Source organism: Oryctolagus cuniculus, chromosome 16 (assembly GCF_964237555.1).
Source record: "Oryctolagus cuniculus chromosome 16, mOryCun1.1, whole genome shotgun sequence".
Taxonomy (NCBI): Eukaryota; Metazoa; Chordata; class Mammalia; order Lagomorpha; family Leporidae; genus Oryctolagus; species Oryctolagus cuniculus.
The window spans coordinates 64,378,275-64,401,314 of NC_091447.1; the positions used below are offsets into that span (position 1 = coordinate 64,378,275).

The 23,040-nt window shown below is 46.1% G+C and overlaps 1 protein-coding gene and 1 long non-coding RNA gene across 7 annotated transcripts in view; one reads left to right on the plus strand and one right to left on the minus strand.

Annotated features, from left to right (window-relative positions):
- Positions 1-16,293, minus strand: part of LOC100349198 (zinc finger protein 791) — a 30,545-nt gene extending 14,252 nt beyond the window's left edge. For 2 of the 6 annotated variants that reach the window (XM_070058914.1, XM_051835727.2), the window contains exons 1-4: positions 15,548-15,697; positions 6,630-6,756; positions 6,365-6,425; positions 4,123-5,695 (exon numbers count right to left, since the gene is read on the minus strand). In XM_070058914.1, coding sequence (XP_069915015.1) covers positions 4,135-5,695; positions 6,365-6,425; positions 6,630-6,756; positions 15,548-15,697 — 1,899 coding nt within the window. In that variant the 3' untranslated portion in view covers positions 4,123-4,134. Of the gene's footprint in view, positions 1-3,385; positions 5,696-6,364; positions 6,426-6,629; positions 6,757-14,037; positions 14,178-15,547; positions 15,698-16,157 lie in introns of those variants that run through there. The other 4 variants (XM_051835728.2, XM_051835726.2, XM_070058915.1 and 1 more) reach the window with 4 other exon arrangements.
- Positions 467-18,661, plus strand: LOC138845655 (uncharacterized). Its single transcript, XR_011382879.1, has 3 exons — positions 467-1,338; positions 2,036-16,288; positions 16,924-18,661. It is a non-coding gene; the product is annotated as an uncharacterized lncRNA (long non-coding RNA).
- The last annotated feature ends 4,379 nt before the right edge of the window (positions 18,662-23,040 follow it).

Sequence of the window (23,040 nt, forward strand, 5' to 3'; positions counted from 1 at the left end):
AACTATAACCCTTCCCCAAACTATGAATAGCTCTACAGTTTAACAGGGCAGTTATTTTGTCAGTTATTGTGTATAGTAGCAGAAATGATAATGTCAAACATTAGAGCAAATGTCACACATCGTCAGGCCTATTCCATAACCAGGATGGATCTACACAAGAACAAAGATACTAACTATAAAAAATAAGTTCCAAACAAATGACAAAAATCTCCCTCTCCTAACATTAAGAGTGCTTTTTTTTTTCTCCTTCTTTTTAAAGATTTATTTGAAAGATAGAGTGACAGAGATCCCCCATCTCCTGGTTCATTCCCCAAGTACATACAATAGCCATGGCTTGCCAGGCCAAAGCAGGAGCCAGGAACTCCATCTGGATCTTCCATGAGGGTGGCAGGAATCCAAGTACTTGGGCCAGAATCTGCTGCCTCCCAGGTGCATTAGCAGGAAGCTAGATTGGAAGGAAGTAGTAGCTGGGACTTGAACTGCTATTCTGCTATGGTATGTGGTGTTCCAACCTGTGTCACCATTTCTGCCCTGACGGGTACTTCTTACAAATAGGTTTAGCTTCACTGTATTCTTTCTCTCTGTAGAACATAAGATTAACAGTGACAGAATTTTTTTTTTTTTAATTATTTGAAAGAGCGAGAGAGAGAGAGAGAGAGAGATACAGAGATCTTCCATCTGCTTGTTCACTCCCAGCTGGCTGCCACAGGTGGGGCTGGGCCAGGCTGAAATCAGGAGCCAGAAGCTTCCTCCAGTTTTCCCATGTGGATAGCAGGGGCCCAAACACCACAGCCATCTATCTGCTGCTTCTCTTGGGCCATTGGCAGGGAGCTGCATCAGAAGCAGAGAAACTGCGACATGAGCTGGTACGCATATGGAGAACCCCATTATGCCACAATGCCAGCCACAGTGACAGAATTCTTTTCACCTTCTCAAACGAATACGAAGTAACATCTTGATTCTTTGAAAAGCAATCACCTACCAGAAGCGTGAATAATATGTCCCATTAGGCACCCTGCTACTGATAATACATCATTAATGTTTTATGGTTCATTGTGCCACTGTCTTTGACTACAGGTGTGACCAAGGCAACCTTTGGTAATAAAACCACGATGAAGTCTTTGCTATCATGAATAGTTAGTTTTATTACAAAATGTGTTATATGTAGGAATAAAAAATAAAACATACCCAAAGAGGATCTTTGAACTCAAATGCACATGCTAATATTGCATCAGAATGTATGATTGGCCGGCACTGTGGCTCAGTAGGCTAATCCTCCACCTTGCGGCACCGGCACACCGGGTTCTAGTCCCAGTCGGGGCACCGGATTCTGTCCCGGTTGCCCCTCTTACAGGCCAGCTCTCTGCTGTGGCCAGGGAGTGCAGTGGAGGGTGGCTCAAGTGCTTGGGCCCTGCACCCCATGGGAGACCAGGAGAAGCACCTGGCTCCTGCCTTTGGATAGGCACGGTGCGCCGGCCGCGGCAGCCATTGGAGGATGAACCAACGGCAAAGGAAGACCTTTCTCTCTGTCTCTCTCTCACTGTCCACTCTGCCTGTCAAAAAAAAAAAAAAAAAGAATGTATGATTTACTTGATAAAAATTATATTATTTTAAATAGTAAATGTAAAGGATACTTTTTAAAGATATCCTCTCAGGAAAACATAGGGTTTGTTAATATGCAGATGATTTAAGAGCATTTGATATTTCTTTTTTTTTTTTTAATTTTTTTTTTTTTTTGACAGGCAGAGTGGACGGTGAGAGAGAGAGACAGAGAGAAAGGTCTTCCTTTGCCGTTGGTTCACCCTCCAATGGCCGGCGCACTGCGCTGATCCGAAGGCAGGAGCCAGGTGCTTCTCCTGGTCTCCCATAGGGTGCAGGGCCCAAGCACTTGGGCCATCCTCCACTGCACTCCCTGGCCACAGCAGAGAGCTGGCCTGGAAGAGGGGCAACCGGGACAGAATCCGGTGTGCCAGCACCGCAAGGCGGAGGATTAGCCTAGTGAGCCGCGGCGCCGGCCACATTTGGTATTTCTGAGAAATGCACACAGCAATGTTGCTTCAGAAAAATGCAGATTTTAATCACAGTTGGATACAGTTGAAATGTACCTGTTGAGTATACTTTGAGAATTAGGCATACCCACAGTTTTGTGACATGGAAGGACTGGGGGAGAGCAGTCACTGCATATTGCGTTAGGGGAATAAACTCTCATAGTTCTTTCTGACTGCACCATTCTAGTTGTCATGGTAGGATCAGTAACATAGAGTCACTAATAGTATTAACAACAGAACTGTACAAATTAGACCTCATGGGAGTACAGCCTAAAGCAAGCAGGAAGACACAGCATCAGAGAATATTCCATCTCAAATTTCCATGATAGCCAAAATTAGCTGCTTGGTACACATGAGGTTTAGAGGTAAAATGCCAAGCTATGGGTAGATCTTTGACAGGAGCCTGTGAATATAAATGTGGAAATCTACACATCTTGAAAATGGGAATCAGGCAGTTGGGTGTTTTGAAAATACTCTTGATTTAGCAGAGGGTGGAAAAAAGAAAGAAAACCACAGGGAAATTGGCAGGAAGCAGGTACACACCCAGGGCCTGTATAATGGCTTGCCTCCCAGTGTAATGGTTCTGCTATTGGATTAATGTCTTCATTTTAAAAACTTAAAGACCAAATAGAATGACATTTTCCTCTTTTTGAAGTTATTATTTTCATGAGATGGAAGTTTTTATTTTTATCAGACAGACAGAAACATATCTCTCATCCACTAGTTCATTTCCTAATGCCCACAATAGCCAGAGATAGGCCAGGCCCAACCTCAGAATTCAATCTGGGTTTCCTACATGGGTAACAGGAACCCAGGTATTCAACCCATGATCTGCTGCTTTGTAGGGTGCACAATGGCAAAAAATTAGAAGTGGCAGCTTAACTTGTCTTCCAAACACTTACCCCTCTTATTCATCTTAGACTAGAAAACTCTTAGGAATGTTAGGTTATTAGTGAATTGTAATATGGAACCATAAAGAGAGTATATTCTAGAAAGTGAAGAGGTCTGTGTCCAACTCTATACTTTATCTTACAACAGATGTCTCTTAATTCAAACTTTATCATATAAATCCCAACAGAATAATACATGAGACTGTGGTAAACTGTGATAAATGATTATAAACTCTGATAAACTGCATTCTTTCCACTTTATGCCAGGAATTTAATAACAAAAAAATGATAACACTATTCTGTCCTAGAAATTGAGGAAGAAACAGTTATTCTCACAATAAAGGAGAATTTTATATATGTGTGTGTGTGTAAATATATTTAAATATATATGTATTTTAAAGAGATCCAGTACTTCCCATATAAACCCAATAGGGAAAACCCCAACAATTACCAATTTGTCATTTTTTTAATTGTCTCATACTTAGAGAATGATTGAAAAAGCATATAAAATTAAACTTAATTGTTCATTAGAATTACACTTCAATTGACCAATGGCTTTAAAATAAACAAAAGTCTTGAATACACCAGAAAGCCCTGCCCATTAAAATTCTATAACATACCTTAGGGAAGAGAATGCTCTCACCTCAAAGTTTCTTTGCAAAAGTAAGAAGTTCTCAGTTGATATGACATGGCACGTTATACAGGAGTGACCTTGCATCTAGCTTTCTGTGTTACTCACATTCACGGGACTTCTCTACAGTAGGAAATTCATAGCTTTGGAACTCTTTGTTCAAATTGGAAACTGGGGTTGGTGCTGTGGCATAGCAGGTAAAGCTGCTGCCTGCAGTGCTGGCATCCCATATGTGTACCGGTTTGAGTCCTGGCTGCTCCATTTCCAACCCAGCTCTCTGCTATGGCCTGAGAAAGCAGTAGAGGATGGCACAAGTGCTTGAGCCCCTGCACCCATGTGGGAGGCCCAGAAGAAGCTCCTAGCTCCTGGATTCAGATCTGCACAGCTCCAGCCATTACAGCCAACTGGAGAGTGAAACAGCAGATGGAAGACCTCTCTCTCTGCCTCTCCTCTCTCTGTATAACTCTGCCTTCCCAATAAATAAATCTTAAAAAAAAAAAAAAAGAAAGAAAGAAAGAAAGAAAGAAATTGGAAACTCCTCCTTACTCCTCACCTTCAAAGGTTTCTATCCAGTGTGCATCGTCACATGTTTCTGCAAGGACCTGGACAAACAGAAAGCTTTCCCGCATTGCTTACATTCATAAAGTTTCTCCCCACTGTGGGTTCGCTCATGTCTCTGAGAGGAGCTGCGAAGACTGAAGGCCTTCCCACATTCTTTGCATTTATACGGCTTCTCTCCAGTGTGCACCCTCATGTGTCCCTGGAAGCTTGTAGGGTAAATGAAGGCCTTGCCGCATTCCTTACATTCGTAGGGTTTCTCGCCAGTGTGAGTTCTCTCATGTATCTGCACGTAACTGGAACAACTGAAGGCTTTCCCGCACCGTTTGCATGTGTAAGGCTTCTCCCCAGTGTGAGTTCTCTCGTGGGTCCTTAGTGCACTGAGATAGCTGAAGGCTTTCCCGCACTCCCTGCACTTGTAAGGCCCGTCGCCCGTGTGCGTTATCATATGTCTTCGAAAGTTCTCCACGGAAATGAAGGCTTTCGCACACTGCTTGCATTCATAGGGTTTTTCCCCAGTGTGATTCCTTTCATGGATCTGCAGATCCAGAGGGTAATTGAAGGTTTTCCCACATTTTTTGCATTTGTAGGGTTTCTCGCCGGTGTGAGTCCTTTCATGGATGCGACAGTAACTGAGCCGGCTGAAGGCCTTCCCACATTCTTTACATTTATAGGGTTTCTCTCCCGTGTGCACCCTCAGGTGCACTCGAAAGGCTGGCCGCGCGCGGAAGGCTTTCCCACAGTCCTTACATTTGTAAGGTTTCTCTCCAGTGTGAGTCCTTTCGTGAATCTGGATGGAAGTAGAGCATCTGAAGGCCTTACCACATTGTTTACACGCGTAGGGCTTCTCACCGGTGTGGATTCTCTCGTGTACTCGTAAAAAACTGGGACGAATGAATGCCTTCCCGCATTCCTGGCATTTATACGGCCTGTCTCCGTTGTGCGTGATCATGTGTGTTTGCACGCTTGTGCGGGAAATGAAGGCCTTGCCACATTCCTTACACGTGTAGGGTTTCTCACCAGTGTGAGTTCTCTCATGTATCTGAATAGAACTGGGACAACTGAAGGCTTTGCCACACTTCTTACACGCATAGGGCTTTTCTCCCGTGTGAATCCTCTCATGGATTCGGAGAGAACTGGAAGAACTGAGCGATTTACCACAATACTGGCACTCATAGGGCTTCTCCCCTGTGTGAGTCTGTTCGTGTGTTTGAAAAGGTTGGTGATAGATGAAGGTTTTCCCACACTGCTGACATTTATAGGGGTTTTCTCCGGTGTGTGTCCTTTCATGTCTCTGGAAGGATTTGAGATAACTGAAGGCATTCCCACACACCTTACATTTGTAAGGCTTCTCTCCATACTTAGAGCCTGCTAGTTTGTATCCAGCATGAGATCTGATGTGCCTAACGAGGGATGAATGAAGCATGTAGTCTTTCCCACACACAGTACATTCATAAGGTTTTACTCCAGTCCTTTTCTCGGTCAGGCTGAGACTTAGAATCTGGCTGAAAGCATCTCCACACTGACTCTCTTTCTTACTTTCACAGTTTCTCTCCACCACACAACTTCTGTTAAAAAAAAAAAAAAAGTACATTAATAATGGTTATTAAGGATTTTATATTTATTAACAATTATTAGAACTTAATTTGTATCATTTCAGAGAAACTAGCTTTTCTGCCTTGTCTGAACTGTTTGAAAATGAATATATTCAGTGCTCTACAAGAGGGCTCCCTTACAGCTGTTATCAAAATGGTGGTATATGTATTGTGTAAAAATTTGAGAGGCAGAGAAAGAAAGAGACATAGAACTCACATCTACTAGCTCACTTCTCAAATGCCAGCAACATCCAGGACTGGGCCAGCCCAAAGCCAGGAGCTGGGAACTCAATCCAAGCCTCCCATGTGGGTGGCTGGGACCAAGACCCAACACCTCCTGCTTCCCAGGGTGTGCATTAGCAGGAAGTTGGAATCGAGAGCAGACCAGGGCTCACACCCAAGCCCTACAATATGGGATGCCAGTGTCCCAAATAGTGACTTCACTGCTGGGCCAAACACCCACCGACTTACATGTGGTTTCTTAATAATGTTTTCAAGTAAAGTATTTTTCAGACAGTAAATATCTCACTTGAGAAAACTTTTTTTTCTTTTTGGTGAAAATTTCTAAGAAATATAAGCCTAAGTTTTCATCCATACTAAGACCATTCTGAGAAACTGCTTTTTTTCTTGTGAACAACTCACCTTAGAGTTCTTGCTTGTTTTTTGTACTGATCTTTAATGTTCTGGTCTTCCCGTTTTTGTTCTAAAATGGAGACCCAGAAAAATCATTATAAAGTAATAGAAATTACAGACAAACAAAGTCTAGGTCCGCAATGAGAGGTGACCTCACCTGGCTTATTTACCAAACTCTACTCCATTTCCACATTCCAAATCTTGAACTAGTTAGGGTGAGCAAGAAAGAGTCTGTTCTGGAACTGACTAGGTGATGGAAAGGTGTCATCCTTACCTACAGAGGCCAAGTTCCTGATGGTTTCCTGCATCACATCTCTGTAGAGTTTCTTTTGTGAAGGATTCAATAGAGCCCACTCCTCCCGGCTGAAGTTCACAGACACATCCTCAAAGACGACTGAATCCTAAAACGTCCCACATATGTATCAGTAAAGAATTAGTGAGAATTAGCACTGCGGAATCTAGATATACTCAATTCACAAAAAGTTCACATGCAATTCTGTGTTCTCTTAACATTCATTGTATGACTTGGTTGTCACACCTTCAACTGTCCACCCTCACGTTTAGTGGCACCTTGAACACACAGACCTGTCTACACTTTCACTGTGGTCACTGCAAGTCTTACTGCTCTCTAAAGGCAGTATCCAGCTCAGCTTAGAGAAATCTTACACAAAGGAAACAAACTTGAAGATCATCCATTCTTGGAACTAACAGTGTAATGAAGCTGAAGACTGCGCTGCTAGCCTACAAAAGTCAACTGTGTTCTAATGCAGGGGTGGGAAACCTTTCTTTTTTTTTTTTTTTTAATTTTTTGACAGGCAGAGTGGACAGTGAGAGACAGAGAGAAAGGTCTTCCTTTTGCCGTTGGTTCACCCTCCAATGGCCGCCGCGGCTGGCGTGCTGCGGCCAGCGCACCGCGCCGATCCGAAGCAAGGAGCCAGGTGCTTCTCCTAGTCTCCTGGGAAACCTTTATTTCTGCCAAGCGCCATTTGGAATTTATAACATCATTTGCAGGCTATTATAAAATTGTCAATTTAAAATTAGCCCGCCACAGATGTACTGAATTTGGAGTCCCACTTGGTGGCTGCCTTGGCCAGGCCAGAGTAAATGATTTCACAGGCATTATAAGGCCCATGGGCCATTCCCCAGCCCTGCTATGCAGCATATAAACACTGTCAACTGATTTCTTTCTTTTTTATTTGAGAGCTTGAATTTGCCAAATGCAATTACCTCAAATGCCTGCCGTGGTCCCAGGTCTGGTACAAAGCTAGGAACCTAATACATGTATCCCATTTAGGTGGCAAGAACCCAATCACTTGAGCCACCACTGCTGCCCCAGGGTCTGCTTCAGCAGGGAACTGGAGCCAGGCATTGAACCCAGGCACCCCTGTATAGGATGTGGGTTTCTAAACTGCCAGACCAAACATCTGCCCCTAGTCAGCTCTTTTCTGATAGAAGATCAGAGGCTCTTTCAACAACCATATAGGGGGAGGAAAAAAAGACACAGAGCTTACACTTTTCACAACAGTTAATCCAAAAGGGATAAGATAAGGATATCTCAAAAAGTTTGTGGAAAATACAGCTAAAAGATTAGTTTATTTTGGTACAAAAAATTTTTGAAATCTATGGAAATTTGTTAATACAAATAAAATTTTACTGAGACAAAATTTGCATCAGGCTAAACTTATCTTTTAATTCAACTTTATGGAAATGAGAAAACAATGAAACAGTAAAACTGATCTTCGGATGTCAAGATACTGTTGGTGGAATCATGGATGAATGGACAAGTGGAATTTAAAAGTTGGGTTTTTTTGTTTTGTTTTGTTTTGTTGTTTAGATCGTGTTACTTAAAAGGCAGAATTATAGAGAGGGAGAGGAGAGACACAGAGAGAGATCTTCCATCCACTAGTTCACTCCCCAAATGACCACAACAGTCAGGGCTGTTTCATTTAATTGATTTAAGCTTATTTCTGTAAGCCATTATGGGGCTCTGTGAGTCTAAGACCAGTAAAGTAGTAAAGTGAGAACATCCACAGAATTTCATACTCAGAGGCCTAGAAGTGAACTGAGTACCTTTATTATTATCAGTACTGTCTGGATGGCGAATTTCCTGGTGAAGCCTTTTATGGTGGACTTGGTGTATGTACGGTTGTGTCACCTTGATTTATATTTTGGCACCACACATGAGGAAAGAGGATCCCTGGGTTCTTTCTTCACAAAGAGGCAGTTGTTACTTATCCAAGAATGTATAAAATATGCAAATGGAGCCAACTGTCAGCCAGTTCTGGGATGACCGTTGGATGTTTGATTCATTGTGATCTTGGATCTTGTGTATCAGACGCATCACAATTAGGGGAAGAAACACAGTAACTGTCCACAGGCCTCCATCATACACAAATGAGGCAACATTGTCCAGAAAGTCTGCAGGCTGTCATTGTTGTGCATTCAGTCCAAAGCAGCTCCACATGAGGGACATTACGCCAGGCAACATGTTATCTGGTACATGACTGAGGGAAGAGGCGGCCGCCCCGTTTGCTCCATCATATAGAAAGGAAGTCTCGGGAATCACGCTGTGCATATGGGAGGCACCGTTTCCAGGACCCAGAGCTGAATGGCCATCTGCTCTGGGCCTGTGAGAGCCTCTTATTTGCAGGACAACCCAGTACATGGCACCTCTCATGTTACAGAATGTGAGTTCAAGAAGGGAAGTTGGTTGCATTAGGAACATACAGACAATGGGCAGTGTCTGCAAGAGTGTTTTCAGGAGGTGTGAGAAGAGGTTGCTGAGGCCTCTGGTGTGAACGAGACCCTGAAGGAACTGAAGGGAGTGCCTGTTGTGCTAAGGGTACCCATGCAAAGACGGGCATACGCAAATCACAGCCAGAAATGGGCTTACATACAATTTATAAAGGAGGACAGTGTTGTCTCCCTAACATCAAAAGCACCTGCACGAGGTAGTGGGTTCTGAGAGGGCTATAACTGTCCCACAAGCGTTACACAGTGAGCCAGCAGTTTGAGGAGCCAACTAGCGAGTCGCCTAATTTTCAGGAACTTAACCAAAATGTCAAGGCCTCACACATCACGTGTATCTAGCGATCGCCCAGCCTTTTTTTTTTAGGGGTGGTGGTGCTGGGGAGTGGATAAGTGCCTTTTTTCATGTATTTGACTGCCTCAATGAATGTCACATGCCCTCCAAAGTAGAAGCCATTAACGTGATGCTGTACCTCTGCTCTTGGAGAAAGGTGGCTGCCGTTGTGGTCTTGCCTTTACAAAGAGTGTGTGTGTTGAGAGGATGCTGAGAGTCTCAGAGAGCCATCAAGTAAACATCCAACAGATTTCCTCAAAGGTGAGGGCAAACTGCAGCCAAGAGGCTGTGAAATAGACACTGAACAGCCTTCTACAAACCTGTGACAGCAGATTTACAAGTTGCTAACCGGGTGGTGTCGTGATTTCCATAAAGTTGTGTATGGGTCTAGGGGGATAAGGGGTGGGATTCACAGCACTGCAGTGATCCACTGTGAGGTGTCACTCATTCCTCCCAGGTTTAAAAACAGCCCAAATTACAATTTTAAAAGAACCTAGGGTTAATCACCCCTTCCAATATAAGTTTTATATAATGAACGTTAATCCTTCAAGGTCTCGTTCAATTGAGCCATATTAACCAATTTAGATGGTGTGTAACACACAAGTGGCCCCATTTTGTCAAGCCTGCTTATGAGCACTAAAAACTGGTTTAAAATTTATGATTCGGGGCAGACATTTTGATACAGTGAGTTAAGCTGCTGCTTGGGATGCCTGCATCCCATATCAGAGCTCCGGTTCAAGTCCAGGCTCCTCTGCCTCTGACCCTGCTCTCTGCTAATGCACCCCAGAAGGCAACAGATGAAGGCCCAAGTGCTTGGGTTCCTGCCAATCATGTGGGAGACCAGGATGGCGTGGTTGGCTCCTGGCTGTGGCCTGGCTCAGCCCTGGCTGTTGTGGGCATTTTGGGGAGTAAACCAGTAGATAGAAGATACCTCTCTCTCTCTCTGCCTTTCAAATAAATAAATCTTTCAGAAAAAAAAAATTTTTTTTTTGACAGAGTGGACAGTGAGAGAGACAGAGAGAAAGGTCTTCCTTTTGCCGTTGGTTCACCCTCCAATGGCTGCCACAGCTGGCGCGCTGCGGCCGGCGCACCGCGCTGATCCGATAGCAGGAGCCAGGTGCTTCTCCTGGTCTCCCATGGGGTACAGGGCTCAAGCACTTGGGCCGTCCTCCACTGCACTCCCTGGCCACAGCAGAGAGCTGGCCTGGAAGAAGGGCAACCGGTACAGAATCCGGTGCCCCGACCAGGACTAGAACCCGGTGTGCTGGCACCGCAAGGCGGAGGATTAGCCTAGTGAGCCGCAGCACCGGCCCCAATCTTTCAGAAATTTATGATTCATTGGTTTAGAGCTTCCATGCTCACAAGGAGATTATTTAATACAATGGGTGGTTTGACCACAGAGAATTTAGGCAGGATGATTTCACATTTAGTAACACCACTAACACCACTAGGGATGCCTTGCTTAAATTTAGTGGGATCCCAAGTTATAAGTATGGTGATAACCATGTAGTTTGGCCGATTGTATTGATTAATCCCATAAAGGTTTGTTAATTAGTATATTATCAAAAATGTTAAAATTAATTACAAGCCTATCTTGTAAAGGCCTCAAACCCACACAGTGAGTACCCTTTAGCAGCTTTGTTGCGTAGCTTCCGTCAGCACATTTTGGATTTCCAGTTGGGTCAAACTGTGGCCTTTTCATTCACTATTTTCAAATGTGTTCCCTTCTCCCTTTGTTTCTGTTTCTGTTTTGTTACAGGATGGACTTCCGGGTAGAGGGTGGCCTTTCTACTTAGTATACTCTAAATCTGTTGTCATCAGGGTTAGGGCCCTCCCCATGGCAAAGGTTGGGGAACATCCGGCCCACAGGCCATATAAGGCCCATGACATCATTTGGTCTGGCCCTGCCAAGGCAACCACAGGCAGGATTCAAAATTCAGTAAATCTATAGCAAGCTGATTTTTAAGTTGATAATTTTGTATGGCCCGCAAATGATGTTATAAATGCCCAAATGGCCCTTGGCAAGAAAAGATTCTCCATCCCTGCCTGATAGGACTTAAATTAGGTTCAATCTAACCTTTGCTGAGCCACAGGGTTGCATAGGTGTTGTCACCACTAACAAAGACAGTTAGTTTGTTATAGAGACAAACTTAGTGGCAAGTGCAGAGGTAGTATTCTTAGCTTGCCACCTAATGGCTGTCTTTCCCCTTCCCTAATAGGTCCATCTCTTATATAGGGAATAGTCCCACCCCCATCCTGTATATTAGGGCCAATCCAACATCACTTTAAAAACAAGACCTCCACCCAGGTCCACTTTAAGGAGGGCTCCCATCCTGTATTCCTTCTCCCAAATGCCAAAAAAATTAATGGAATCTAGAACTCTGGCTTGGTAGGGCACCACAGTGCAACACAGAGCCACGCAGCTCACAGCACGAATTCTCCAGCATACAGTAGGTCCAGGGCATACTAGCCATCATACAGCAGAGGAGGTTAGCAAGTCAAAGCAAGAAATGGACCCAGGGGGACACTGGCTACACATCCTCATCATCACAGTGCCAACTGTCAGGATCACCTGTACAGGTGTGTCTCTGGTGTGATAACACACTGAGAGGGTATGGAGGCCAGCGCCGCGGCTCAATAGCCTAATCCTCCGCCTTGCGGCGCTGGCACACCAGGTTCTAGTCCCAGTCGGGGCACCAGATTCTGTCCCGGTTGCCCCTCTTCCAGGCCAGCTCTCTGCTGTGGCCTGGGAGTGCAGTGGAGGATGGCCCAAGTACTTGGGCCCTGCACCCCATGGGAGACCAGGAGAAGCACCTGGCTCCTGGCTTCGGATCAGCGCGCTGCAGCCAGCCGTGGCGGCCATTGGAGGGTGAACCAATGGCAAAGGAAGACCTTTCTCTCTGTCTTTCTCTCTCACTGTCCACTCTGCCTGTCAAAAAAAAAAAAAAAAAGAGAGAGAGAGAGAGAGGGTATGGAAAGGCTTACTGTCCACATGATGAGGTCTCAGGGAGAGGGGGGCAGATCTCTTGGGCAGGGGCAAAATAGCTTCAGAGAGCAAGGAAGGGAGTTGGACCTGGATTTTTATTGTGATTGAACCTGGGCTTAGAGGATAGTGCCCCCTTCATCAGCAGGGCCATCTTCATTATGGCCCAAGGGAAGCCCCAGGCTTTCTCAGCTTGTCCACCTGGGCAGCACAAGGGGGGAAGGAACAGGGTTGAAGCTGTTAGCAAGCATCAAATAACGCCAAGTCTGACTGTTCACTTGATAAGAGCAAATGGGTAACAAAGCTACACATTTGCAACAGCTTCATTTTCTATAAAGAAACTAAAAGGATGCACAAGAAAGTATCAAAACTAGTTATGAGGGTTTGGCTGGAGCAAGAGCCCTGGAGTGGGTCAAGATACTGCTGCCTGGGAGTCTTTTTGAGTTAGACTTTTCTGTGTTATGGATTTGGTTTGGTTTTAAAGAGAGGTATATTTATTACTTTTCTAAAATGTATATTTACTTGAGAGGCAGAAAAGGGTAGACAGAGAGTACTCCCATCTGCTTGTTCACTCTTCAGATGCCCACAATGGCTGAGGCTGGGCCCAGCTGAAGTTGGAACCTGAAACTCAAGCCAAGTCTCCAACATGGGTGGCAGAGACTCAGTTTCCTGGGCCATCACCACTGCCTCCCAGGGTCTGCATTAGCAGGAAGCTGGAATAGAGTGGAGCTGGGACTTGAACTGGCATCTTAACTGCCAAACGCCTGCCTCAGTTTTATTTAAAATGGAGAAATTTATACAAAACCATATTTTACCTTCTAAGTCTATAACTTTAGTTGATGCACTTTCCTTTAAAATTTTTAATTAAAATTTTACTTTCAGTCTTTCTAAATGGAAATAATTTTATGACCCTTTAAACACTAAGAGTTATAGACTCATAAAACCATTTTATAAATTTTGCAAAACTGTAAGACAAAATGTAAATTCTCAGGGCTGGCACCGCGGCTCACTAGGCTAATCCTCTGCCTTGTGGCGCCAGCACACCGGGTTCTAGTCCCGGTCTGGGCGCCAGATTCTGTCCCGGTTGCCCCTCTTCCAGGCCAGCTCTCTGCTGTGGCCAGGGAGTGCAGTGGAGGATGGCCCAAGTGCTTGGGCCCTGCACCCCATGGGAGACCAGGAGAAGCACCTGGCTCCTGCCATCGGATCAGTGCGGTGCACCGGCCACAGTGCGCCAGCCGTGGCGGCCATTGGAGGGTGAACCAACGGCAAAGGAAGACCTTTCTCTCTGTATCTCTCTCTCACTATCCACTCTGCCTGTCAAAAAAAAAAAAATGTAAATTCTCAAGTCATTTATGTAAAAATGACAAGTTGCATCATACTTTCCTCTATCTCTCCCACTGAATGGTATTTTAAGATGAATTTTTATAAGTATGAATGTTTTGGGCCTAATCCCTTAATATAGTGGGATTTTCAAAGACTACATAAACATGGAGTAGTTTTCCTGGTTCCTTTCAATTAAAATAAGAATTCAATAGTGTTTGCTCTTATCAATTAAACTAGAGGGGAGCAGGCATCTAACATAGCAGTTAAGATGTCCACCCTCCCATACTGGAATACCTGGGTTTGGCTCCTAACTGTAGCTTCCTGCCAGTGCACGCCCTGGGAGGTCTGGGTACCTGTCACATGCATTCCTGGCTCGCAGTTTCAGCCTCGCCCAGCCTTGGCCAACATGGGCATGTTGGGGAGTGAACTAGAGGATGGAAATTCCTGTCTGTCCTTCTCTGCTTCTGAAATTAAAAAAGAAAAAAATTGAAATTCATTTGTATTAGGAATAATAAAGCCTTTCCAATTCACACGTTTCAGAGGTATGTACACACAAAAACTGATCTAAAAATGACAAATTTACCCATGAACTTTAATACAGCCATATCTTAGGTCCTCTCACCTAAAAGAAACCAGAGTTTCTAATGGGTTCCAGAATTTTGTCTTAGTCCCAATCATATCTTAATCACAGTACATTTTCAAAGCCCCTCCCCCAAATTAAAAATCTTACAGACTCTAACAGGGAATAAAATTACAATGTGCTACAGCAAATTAGAGTGAAGAGTCACAATATTCAACAGATGAAGGAATCCCTAAGAAATAAATCCAAATACGTGAATCAGAATACGTGAGCAGTGTTCTCAACGTGCGCAGTTTACATTCTGGGTGCACCTGCACTACTGATGCCAAACTCAAAGGTAAGGGCTGCAAACAGGGCCTCACGCCTTCTCCTAACTCTGTTTGTACATGGATCCCCAGGTCTCAGCAGCTTCACTTAGCACCTAAGGCCCCTCCCAAAGTGGGTGTGAGCAGGCGGATGCAGCTGCAGCAAGATACAACTGGTCCCTTTGCAGTCTCTCATCTTAACCCAGAGCCACTGGCCTCAAGCATCTCCTCTCCACATCAGTGGCTCTTCACACACAGTGAAGAATCCAACAGAATCACTGAATCCCACGTTTATGCGTCAAAGAAGAAAGAAATTGCAAGCCATTTTCGTTAATAAGAAAACCCGCGAGTCTCTATGCTTTCGGAAAGTGAAGATGCTGCAGCCAAGGCTGTGCACCCCCCACTCCGCATCCCATATCAGAGTGCCTGATTAGTCCTGGTTACTCTACTTCCAGTCCAGCTCCCTGCTAACCCACATCCTGTGAGGCAACAGATCACGTTCAAGTACTTGAGTCACTGCCACCCAGATGAGAAACCTGGTTGGAGTTGCAGGCTCCTGGCATTAACCTGGCCCAGCCCTGGGTGTTGCAGACATTTGGGGAATGAACTAGTGGATGGAAGATATCACTCTACCTTGCAAATAAATAAACATTAAAAAAAAAAAAGGGTCTGGCGCCGTGGTGCAGCAGGTCAAAGCCCTGGCCTGCAATACCAGCATTCCATATGGGCACCGGTTCAAGACCCGCTGCTCCACTTCTGATCCAGTTCCCTGCTGATGCACCTGGGAAAGCAGCGGAGGTTGGTCCAAGTGCTTGGGCCTCTGCCACCCACGTGGGAGACTCTCTGTAACTCTGACTTTCAAATAAATAAATAAATCTTAAAAAAGAAGAAGCGAGTAAGGCTTTGTAAGGCCACACACCTCGGGAGGGGCACTGCTGACCGCAAGCTGTGGTTTGCAAAAACAACAAAACAACACCTCAATGCAGAGGAGCCCAGCGTGTCTGTACCCAAGTAAGATAATGCAAAGACAGCGACACGGACTGCATGCAGCCGAGTTCCCAGCGGTCATTCTCCGCTTTTCTGTTAACGACGGATTTCCACAAACAAGAACTGAGACTCTCAACAAGAGCCAGCCATGCTCGCTCTGTGAGAAAAACGGTCATCCAAACAGCGCGCGGATTTGAAACGCACGGCGCAGGACAAACCGTGGGCAACGGTGTTGTGGACCGGAGAGGGGACGCCGGCCTTCAGAGGGATCTGGAAATTTAGAGTCTGCCGGAGCTCGAAGGAGCTGCGTGCTTCGGGACCAGGGTCATGGCTCTCACACGGCAGGCAGGGAAGGAGAGCCCGGGGGCCCCACGGCTCCTCCCGCACCCCGAGACCCGCTGTCAGCGCACGAGCCGCGGAGACGCTGGGCGGCGGGCGCTGCGGGCCGGGGCCGCACAGGGCGCCCGCGACCCCGGCGGCCCCACGGCCCCATCCGTCCGCTTCTCCGGCGTCTCCGGACCCTCGACCCCGAACGCACTCACCATCTCCCGGCCTCCGGGGCGCCCCGATCTCCCCACTCCGGCGCCCGCGGGTTACCCACAAGCTGCCCCAGGCTACCCAGCGAAGAGACGCGGAGACTGCGGCGGACGTGCCCAGTGACGTAAGCACGCCGGTACGTAGCCTGGCCGCACCCACCTTCCTGGGAGGCCCCGCCCACTTTGGCCTGAGTGACAGCCGGGAGAATCCGCCTTGCGTGAGCGGAACCGGCATCTGCTTTCCCGACGCCCTGGTCCCCTTCCGTGGGCGTTTGCATTGGAGCAGGCGCCTTCCCTCAGCTGCCTCTGAAGGCGCGGACGCCAGGGGAGGCGCGAGGAGGTCCAGGCTTGGCTTGCAGATGGCGCAGCCCCCTGGGGAGCTACTCTTAAGCCCAGCGCCAGCGGGCCACCGAGGCAAGGCCACGTTGGAACTGGAGGCTCCGGTGTCCAGGCGTCCAGGGCTTGGCCTGATGCTGAGCCGCCACTCAGGGAGTCGTGACACTTGTGTCAAACGGGGCCACTTCTGGCTGAGCCCGTCATACCTAAGAGCCTGGCCCCTTTATGGCACCCGTATGTATTTCCTCCACCCTACACATCTGGGGTCAGGAATCCCTAGCGCTAGTGGGAAATCAGCCCCCATAACCCTCGCCTGGGCAAAGGGGTCCATCTCAGACCAACCACAAGCTGCGAGTTGTGTTCCGTCTGGCACATGTTACACTGAGGGACATTTCTTTCCACAGTGTGTCACTACAGAATTTTGAAATGTTGACAGGAACGGGCGTTTGGTGCAGTGGTGAGGACACCGTTCAGGGTACACCAGCTCTCACAACGTGCGGCGGAACCCCAAGTTCTCTGCTTCTGATCCAGCCCACTCGGGTCCATACTGCTCACGTAGGAGATCCAGCTGCTGCAGGCATTTGCAGGATGAATGAGTGGGTTGAAGATCTGTCTCTCTGCCTTTCAAATAAAAATGGAAATATTTCTTTAAATGAAATGTAAGTAGCTATAATATTCTTAAGGCAATTGAATTAGATTTGCACTAAAATAAGTGGCAAAGACTGTTTGCCTTGTGGGACTTTAGTTAGAACCCCCGAACCCTCTACCCAACAAGACCCATCCCTGCACTTTATAGAATCCACTTTGAGCAAGAATCCTGTTGTCAGTTTAGGGAGAATCCCCCCACCCTCTGTCTCTCCATCCCCACTCTCCCCAGATGATCTCTAATCACATGGCCTGCTTTCAACCAGAATCCTGCCAAACTTGCTGTCTCCTCTTGCTAATTTTCCATCCATCAACACCTGATCCTTGCCACCTCCTCCTTGGCTATCAAAACCCCACTTCTCGTTGTATTTTGGGTTGAGACTAGTTCTATACTGAATTCTCTTTCTCTACTGCAATCATTTCTTGAATAAAATCTATCTTCACCACTGTAACTTCTCTTTAGCTCTTTTAATGTAACAAGAACAACACAAGCATGTGTAAGTACCCCTCAACTTTTTATATTCTTAGGGGATTGGTTCAGAACTCCTAATACATTCTGTATTTATTTGAACAGTTATGTTGTATGATAAAATTCACATAATCCCTTTAGAATGTACAATTCAAGGGCAGGCATTGTGGTGTGGTGAGTTAAGCCACTGCTTGGGGGGCCCGCATTCCACCCAGGAGTGCTGGTTCAAGTCCTGGCTGTTTTGCTGCCCACTGAGCTTCCTGCCAGTGTACCTGGGAAGCAGCAGTAATGGCTCAAGTGCTTAAGTTCCTGCCAGGCTTATGGGAGACCTGGATAGAGTTCCTGGGGCCTGGCTTCAGGCTGGCCCAGCTCCAGTGTTGTAGCCATTTTGAAAGTGAGCCAGCAGATGGAAGATCTCTTTTCATTTTCGCTCTCTCTGTTGCTCTTTCAAATAAATAAGTAAATATTTTTTAAAAGTGCATAGAAAATAGAATTGAAATACAAGTTTTTTTTTTAAGTGTACAATTCAGGTGTTTCCAGTATATTCACAGATATGTACAAACATCAGCACAGGCAATTTCACCCAAAAAATGAAACCCCTGATAAATAAATTTTTTAAAAAAAGGTGAAACCCCTGTACTCTGCAGCCATCACGTCTCTTCACATATTCCTTTAATCCCCAGCTCCAAGAAATCAAAGATTTATCTTTTGTCTCCATAGATTTCCCTTTTCTCAACTTTCACATGAATGGAACTACATAATATGAGGCCTTTGTGACTGGCTTTGCTCACTTAGCATAACTGTCGCAGGAAACAACCATGTGTACCATGTAGCAGCACTTCATGCTCTCTCTCTCTCTCTCTCTCTCTCTCTTTAGCTGAACAATTCTATTATGTGCACATAGCATACCCATTTTGTTTATCCATCAACTCATCCATTAATGATCGAGTTCCTGGCTTCTGGCTTCTGGCTTCAGCCTGGCCCAACCCTGCCTATTGTGGGCATTTGGGGAGTGAACCAGTGAATAGGAGATTCATTCTCTCTCTCTCTCTCTCTCTCTCTCTCTCTCTCTCTCTCCTTTTGAAATAATTTTAAAAATAAAACAAAAACAACAGTTATGAAACTGCAAGCGGCCTGCACCACGGCTCACTAGGCTAATCCTCCCCCTGCGGCACCGGCACACAGGGTTCTAGTCCCGGTCGGGGCGCCGGACTCTGTCCCGGTTGCCCCTCTTCCAGTCCAGCTCTCTGCTATGGCCTGGGAGTGCAGTGGAGGATGGCCCAGGTCCTTGGGCCCTGCACCCACATGGGAGACCAGGAGAAAGCACCTGGCTCCTGCCTTGGGATCAGCGCAATGCGCCAGCCGCAGCAGCCATTGGAGGGTGAACCAATGGCAAAAGGAAGACCTTTCTCTCTGTCTCTCTCTCTCTCACTGTCCACTCTGCCTGTCAAAAAATAAAAAATAAATAAAAAATAAAAAATAAAAAAAAACTGCAAGCAGCCCACTCTAGTCTTTATTTTTAATTAACTCACTTTTATTTTTTTAAGATTTATTTATTTATTTTTGAAAGGCAGAGTTAAAGAGAGGCAGAGGCTATAGCAGAGAGCTGGATAGAAAGAGGAGCAGCCAGGACTAGAACCAGCACCCATATGGGATGCCAGCGCTGCAGGTGGTGGCTTTACCTGCTACGCCACAGTGCCAGCTTGCTTTTATTTTCAAATTTAGCTTTTCTACACAGGAAACCATTCTCAGATTTAGTCTTAAACACTAACAGTTGGGTGGTGGGCATTTAGCCTAGTGTTAAGTTGCCACTTGGGATAACTGCATCCCATATTGGGGAAGCCTGGGTTCAAGTCTAAGCTCTTTCTCTTGAACATAGCTTCCTGTTAATGCAAACTGGGAGGCAGCAGGTGATGGCTTAAGTCACTAGGTCCCTGTCACCACTGGGGAGACTTGTATTGAATTCATGGTTCCTGGCTTCAGCCGGATGAAAGATCTCTCTCTCTCTCTCTCCCTCTGTGTGTGTGTGTGTGTGTGTGTGTGTGTATCTTTCAAACAAATTTAAAAATTAAAAAATAGGGGCCGGCACTGTGGCATAGCTGGTAAAGCTGCTGCCTGCAATCCTGGCATCCCGTATGGGCACCAGATTGAGACCCAGCTGCTCCACTTCCTATCCAGCTCTCTGCTATGTCCTGGGAAATCAGTGGAAGATGGCCCAAGTCCTTGGGCCCTTGCAGCCACATGAGAGACCTGGAAGAAGCTCCTGGCTCCTGGCTTCAGATCGGCACAGCTCCGGCCATTGCAGCCAATTGGGGAGTGAACCAGTGGATGGAAGACCCCTCTCTCTCTCTGCCTCTTCTTTCTCTGTGTAACTCTGGCTTTCAATTAAATAAATAAAACTCTTAAAAAAATGAAGACTACTAAAAGCAAATGTGTTTACATAAATTTCTCTTATTTTAAAGAAATAATGTATGTGAAAGTTTAAAATGGGGTTGGCATTGTGATGTAATGAGTTAAACTGCCATTTGCAATGCCAACATTCCCACATTCAGGTGCCACGTCAAGTCCTAGTCACTCAGTTTCCAATCTGACTTCCTGCTAATGCAGTAGGAAGGCAGTAGATGACGGCCCAAATGCTTGGTGCCTGCCACTCATTTGGGAGAGCTGGATAGAATTCCTAGCTCCTGGCTTCAGCCTGGCCCAGGCTTAACTGTTACTGCCTTTTGTGGAGTGAACAAGAGGATGGAAATCAATCTCTCTATATCTCTACCTCCAAATCTTGCTCCATCTATATCTCTATCTCCATCTCTACCTCTATCTATCTCCATCTTTCTCCATCTCTATATCTCCATCTCTATATCTCCTTCTCTATATCTCCATCTCTGTCTCTATCTCCATCTCCATCTGCATCTCCATCTCCATCTCTTTCCTTCACCCGCATGGGAGACCAGGAGAAGCACCTGGCTCCTGCCTTCAGATCAGCGCAGTGCGCCGGCCGCAGCGCACCGGCCGCGGCGGCCATTGGAGGGTGAACCAACGGCAAAAGGAAGACCTTTCTCTCTGTCTCTCTCTCACTGTCCACTCTGCCTGTCCAAAAAAAAAAAAAAATCCAAAACTATGAAATGACTCAACGAGAACCTATGAGAAATCCTCCTGGTCTCCCATGCAGGTGCAGGACCCAAGCACTTGGGCCATCCTCCACTGCACTCCCGGGCCACAGCAGAGAGCTGGACTGGAAGAGGGGCAACTGGGACAGAATCCAGCACCCCGACCAGGGCTAGAACCCAAGGTGCCAGCACCGCAGGCGGAGGATTAGCCTGTTGAGCCATGGCACTGGCCCATAGTTTTGGATCTTGTATGTTGATTTTCGTGTGTGCTGAGAGGAGGTGGGGCATAACTTCATTCTTCTGCATATGGATATTCAATTTTTCCAGCACCATTTATTGAAGAGACTTTTCTTTCTTTTTTAAAAAAAGATTTATTTTATTTACTTGACAGAAAGACAGAGAAGGAGGGGAGGGGAGGGGAGGGGAGGGGAGAGGGGAGGGGAGGGGAGGAGAGGGGAGAGGGCTAAAGAGACAGAGAGAGAGAGGAAAAAAGAAAAAAAAGAAAGAGAAAAGAGAAGAGAAGGAAAGAAAAGAAAAGAAAAGAAAAGATCTTCTATCCACTGGTTTATTCCCCCAGATGGCTGCTACAGTCAGAGCCAGGCCAAGCAGAAGCCAGAAGCCACAAAAGCCAGCCAGGTGTCCAACGTAGGTGGCAGAGGCCCAAGTACTTGGGCCATCTTCTGCCTTCCCAAGCACATAAGCATAGAGCTGGAGCAGAAGTGGACAAGCCAGGACACAAACCACAAGCCGGCACTCCTGGGATGCCAACATCACAGGCAGTGATTTAACCTGCTGTACCACAATGTCAGACCCTCTTTCTTCAATATGTTCTTGCTATGTTTGTCAAAAATCTGTTGACTGCAAGTAAATACATGGATTTAGTTCTGGGTTCTCTATTCCATTGATTTGTGTTTCTGTATCTTGATAATTTAGCATCTTCTTAGTGTTTTGTTCTATAAGAACAAAAAAAAGAGCCATGTTTGTCTCATTTTGATTAGTCATACATTTAAAAACATTTTGGGGGCGCATGAGCCTCGTGGCAAAGCAGGTTAAGCTGCCACCCACTTTCCATATCAGAGTGCCTGGGGCCAAGTCCTGCCTCCATTTCTGATTCAGCTCCCTGCTAATGTGTACCCTGATAAGAAAGCAGATAATGGATCAAGTATTTAGGTCTTTACCACCCACATGCAGGTGACCTAGCCCAGGCCTTGCTGTTGGCATTATGGGAGTGAACCAGCAGATAGAGATCTCCATCTATCTTCTTCTCTCTCTCTCTGCCTTTCAAATAATAAAATAAAAATTTAAAGAGTCGGCATTTGGAAAAGAGAAAGAAAGAGAAGAGAGGGGAGGTGGGGCAGCTGCCATTATGGTGTGCTTGATGTAGGGTGTAGTGAGGGCCTGAGGACTGCCAGCTGGGGCACCCCAGCCCTGTGTGGCCCCCAAACCCCACGCCCTTCCATGCCCACTGTAACCACCAGGGGGTTCACTGCTTAAGAGCCTGAACATACATGACCATAGCTGCATAATATTGAACATAGCTGCAGGCTGTGGACCATGATGATCATGAAATCACCATGACTGGGGGCCAGCATCATGGTGAAGCAGGTTAAGCCTCCATCTATGATGCCTTAGGTGCATCGCATATGAGCGCCGGTTCAAGAGCTGGCTACTCCACTTCCGATCCAGCTCCCTGCCAATGGGCCTGGGAAAGCAGCCGAAGACTGGGCCAAGTGCTTGGGACCCTGGACCCACATGGGAGACCTGGAAGAAGCTCCAGGCTCCTGGTTTCGGCCTGGCCCATCCCAGGCCATTATGGCCATTTAGGGAGTGAACCAATGGATGGAAGATCTCGCTCTTCAACACAGCGCTGGCCCCCACCCTTGATATCTTATATGTGATTAAACTCCTTATGCCTTACTCCTGGCCTGCCTTCAGCCACAATCTCCACAGATACAACTTCCCACTCACCAACACCTCCTGCCTTCCTGCCAGCTTGCTCCTTGGCTGTGAAATCCACATGTTCTGATCCGAATATGAGTCTCTCTCGCCTTATTACAACACTTTATTGAATGAAATCTATATTTTGTGTTCTGTCTGACTCTGGTTTTCTGTCAAAGAAAAATCAGTCAATAAAAGGTTACATAAATTTGGTATGTACCTGGAAGCTCTTAATATGCTGAACAACTGACACTGACACCCCTAATTCATATGTCATGTATTGGGACAGTTGTGGTGAGATAAAATGCACATTACAATCTACAATATACAAGGTACCCCTTTAAAGCATACAATCCAGTTTTCAGAATATCCACAGGTACACAGTCATCAGCAG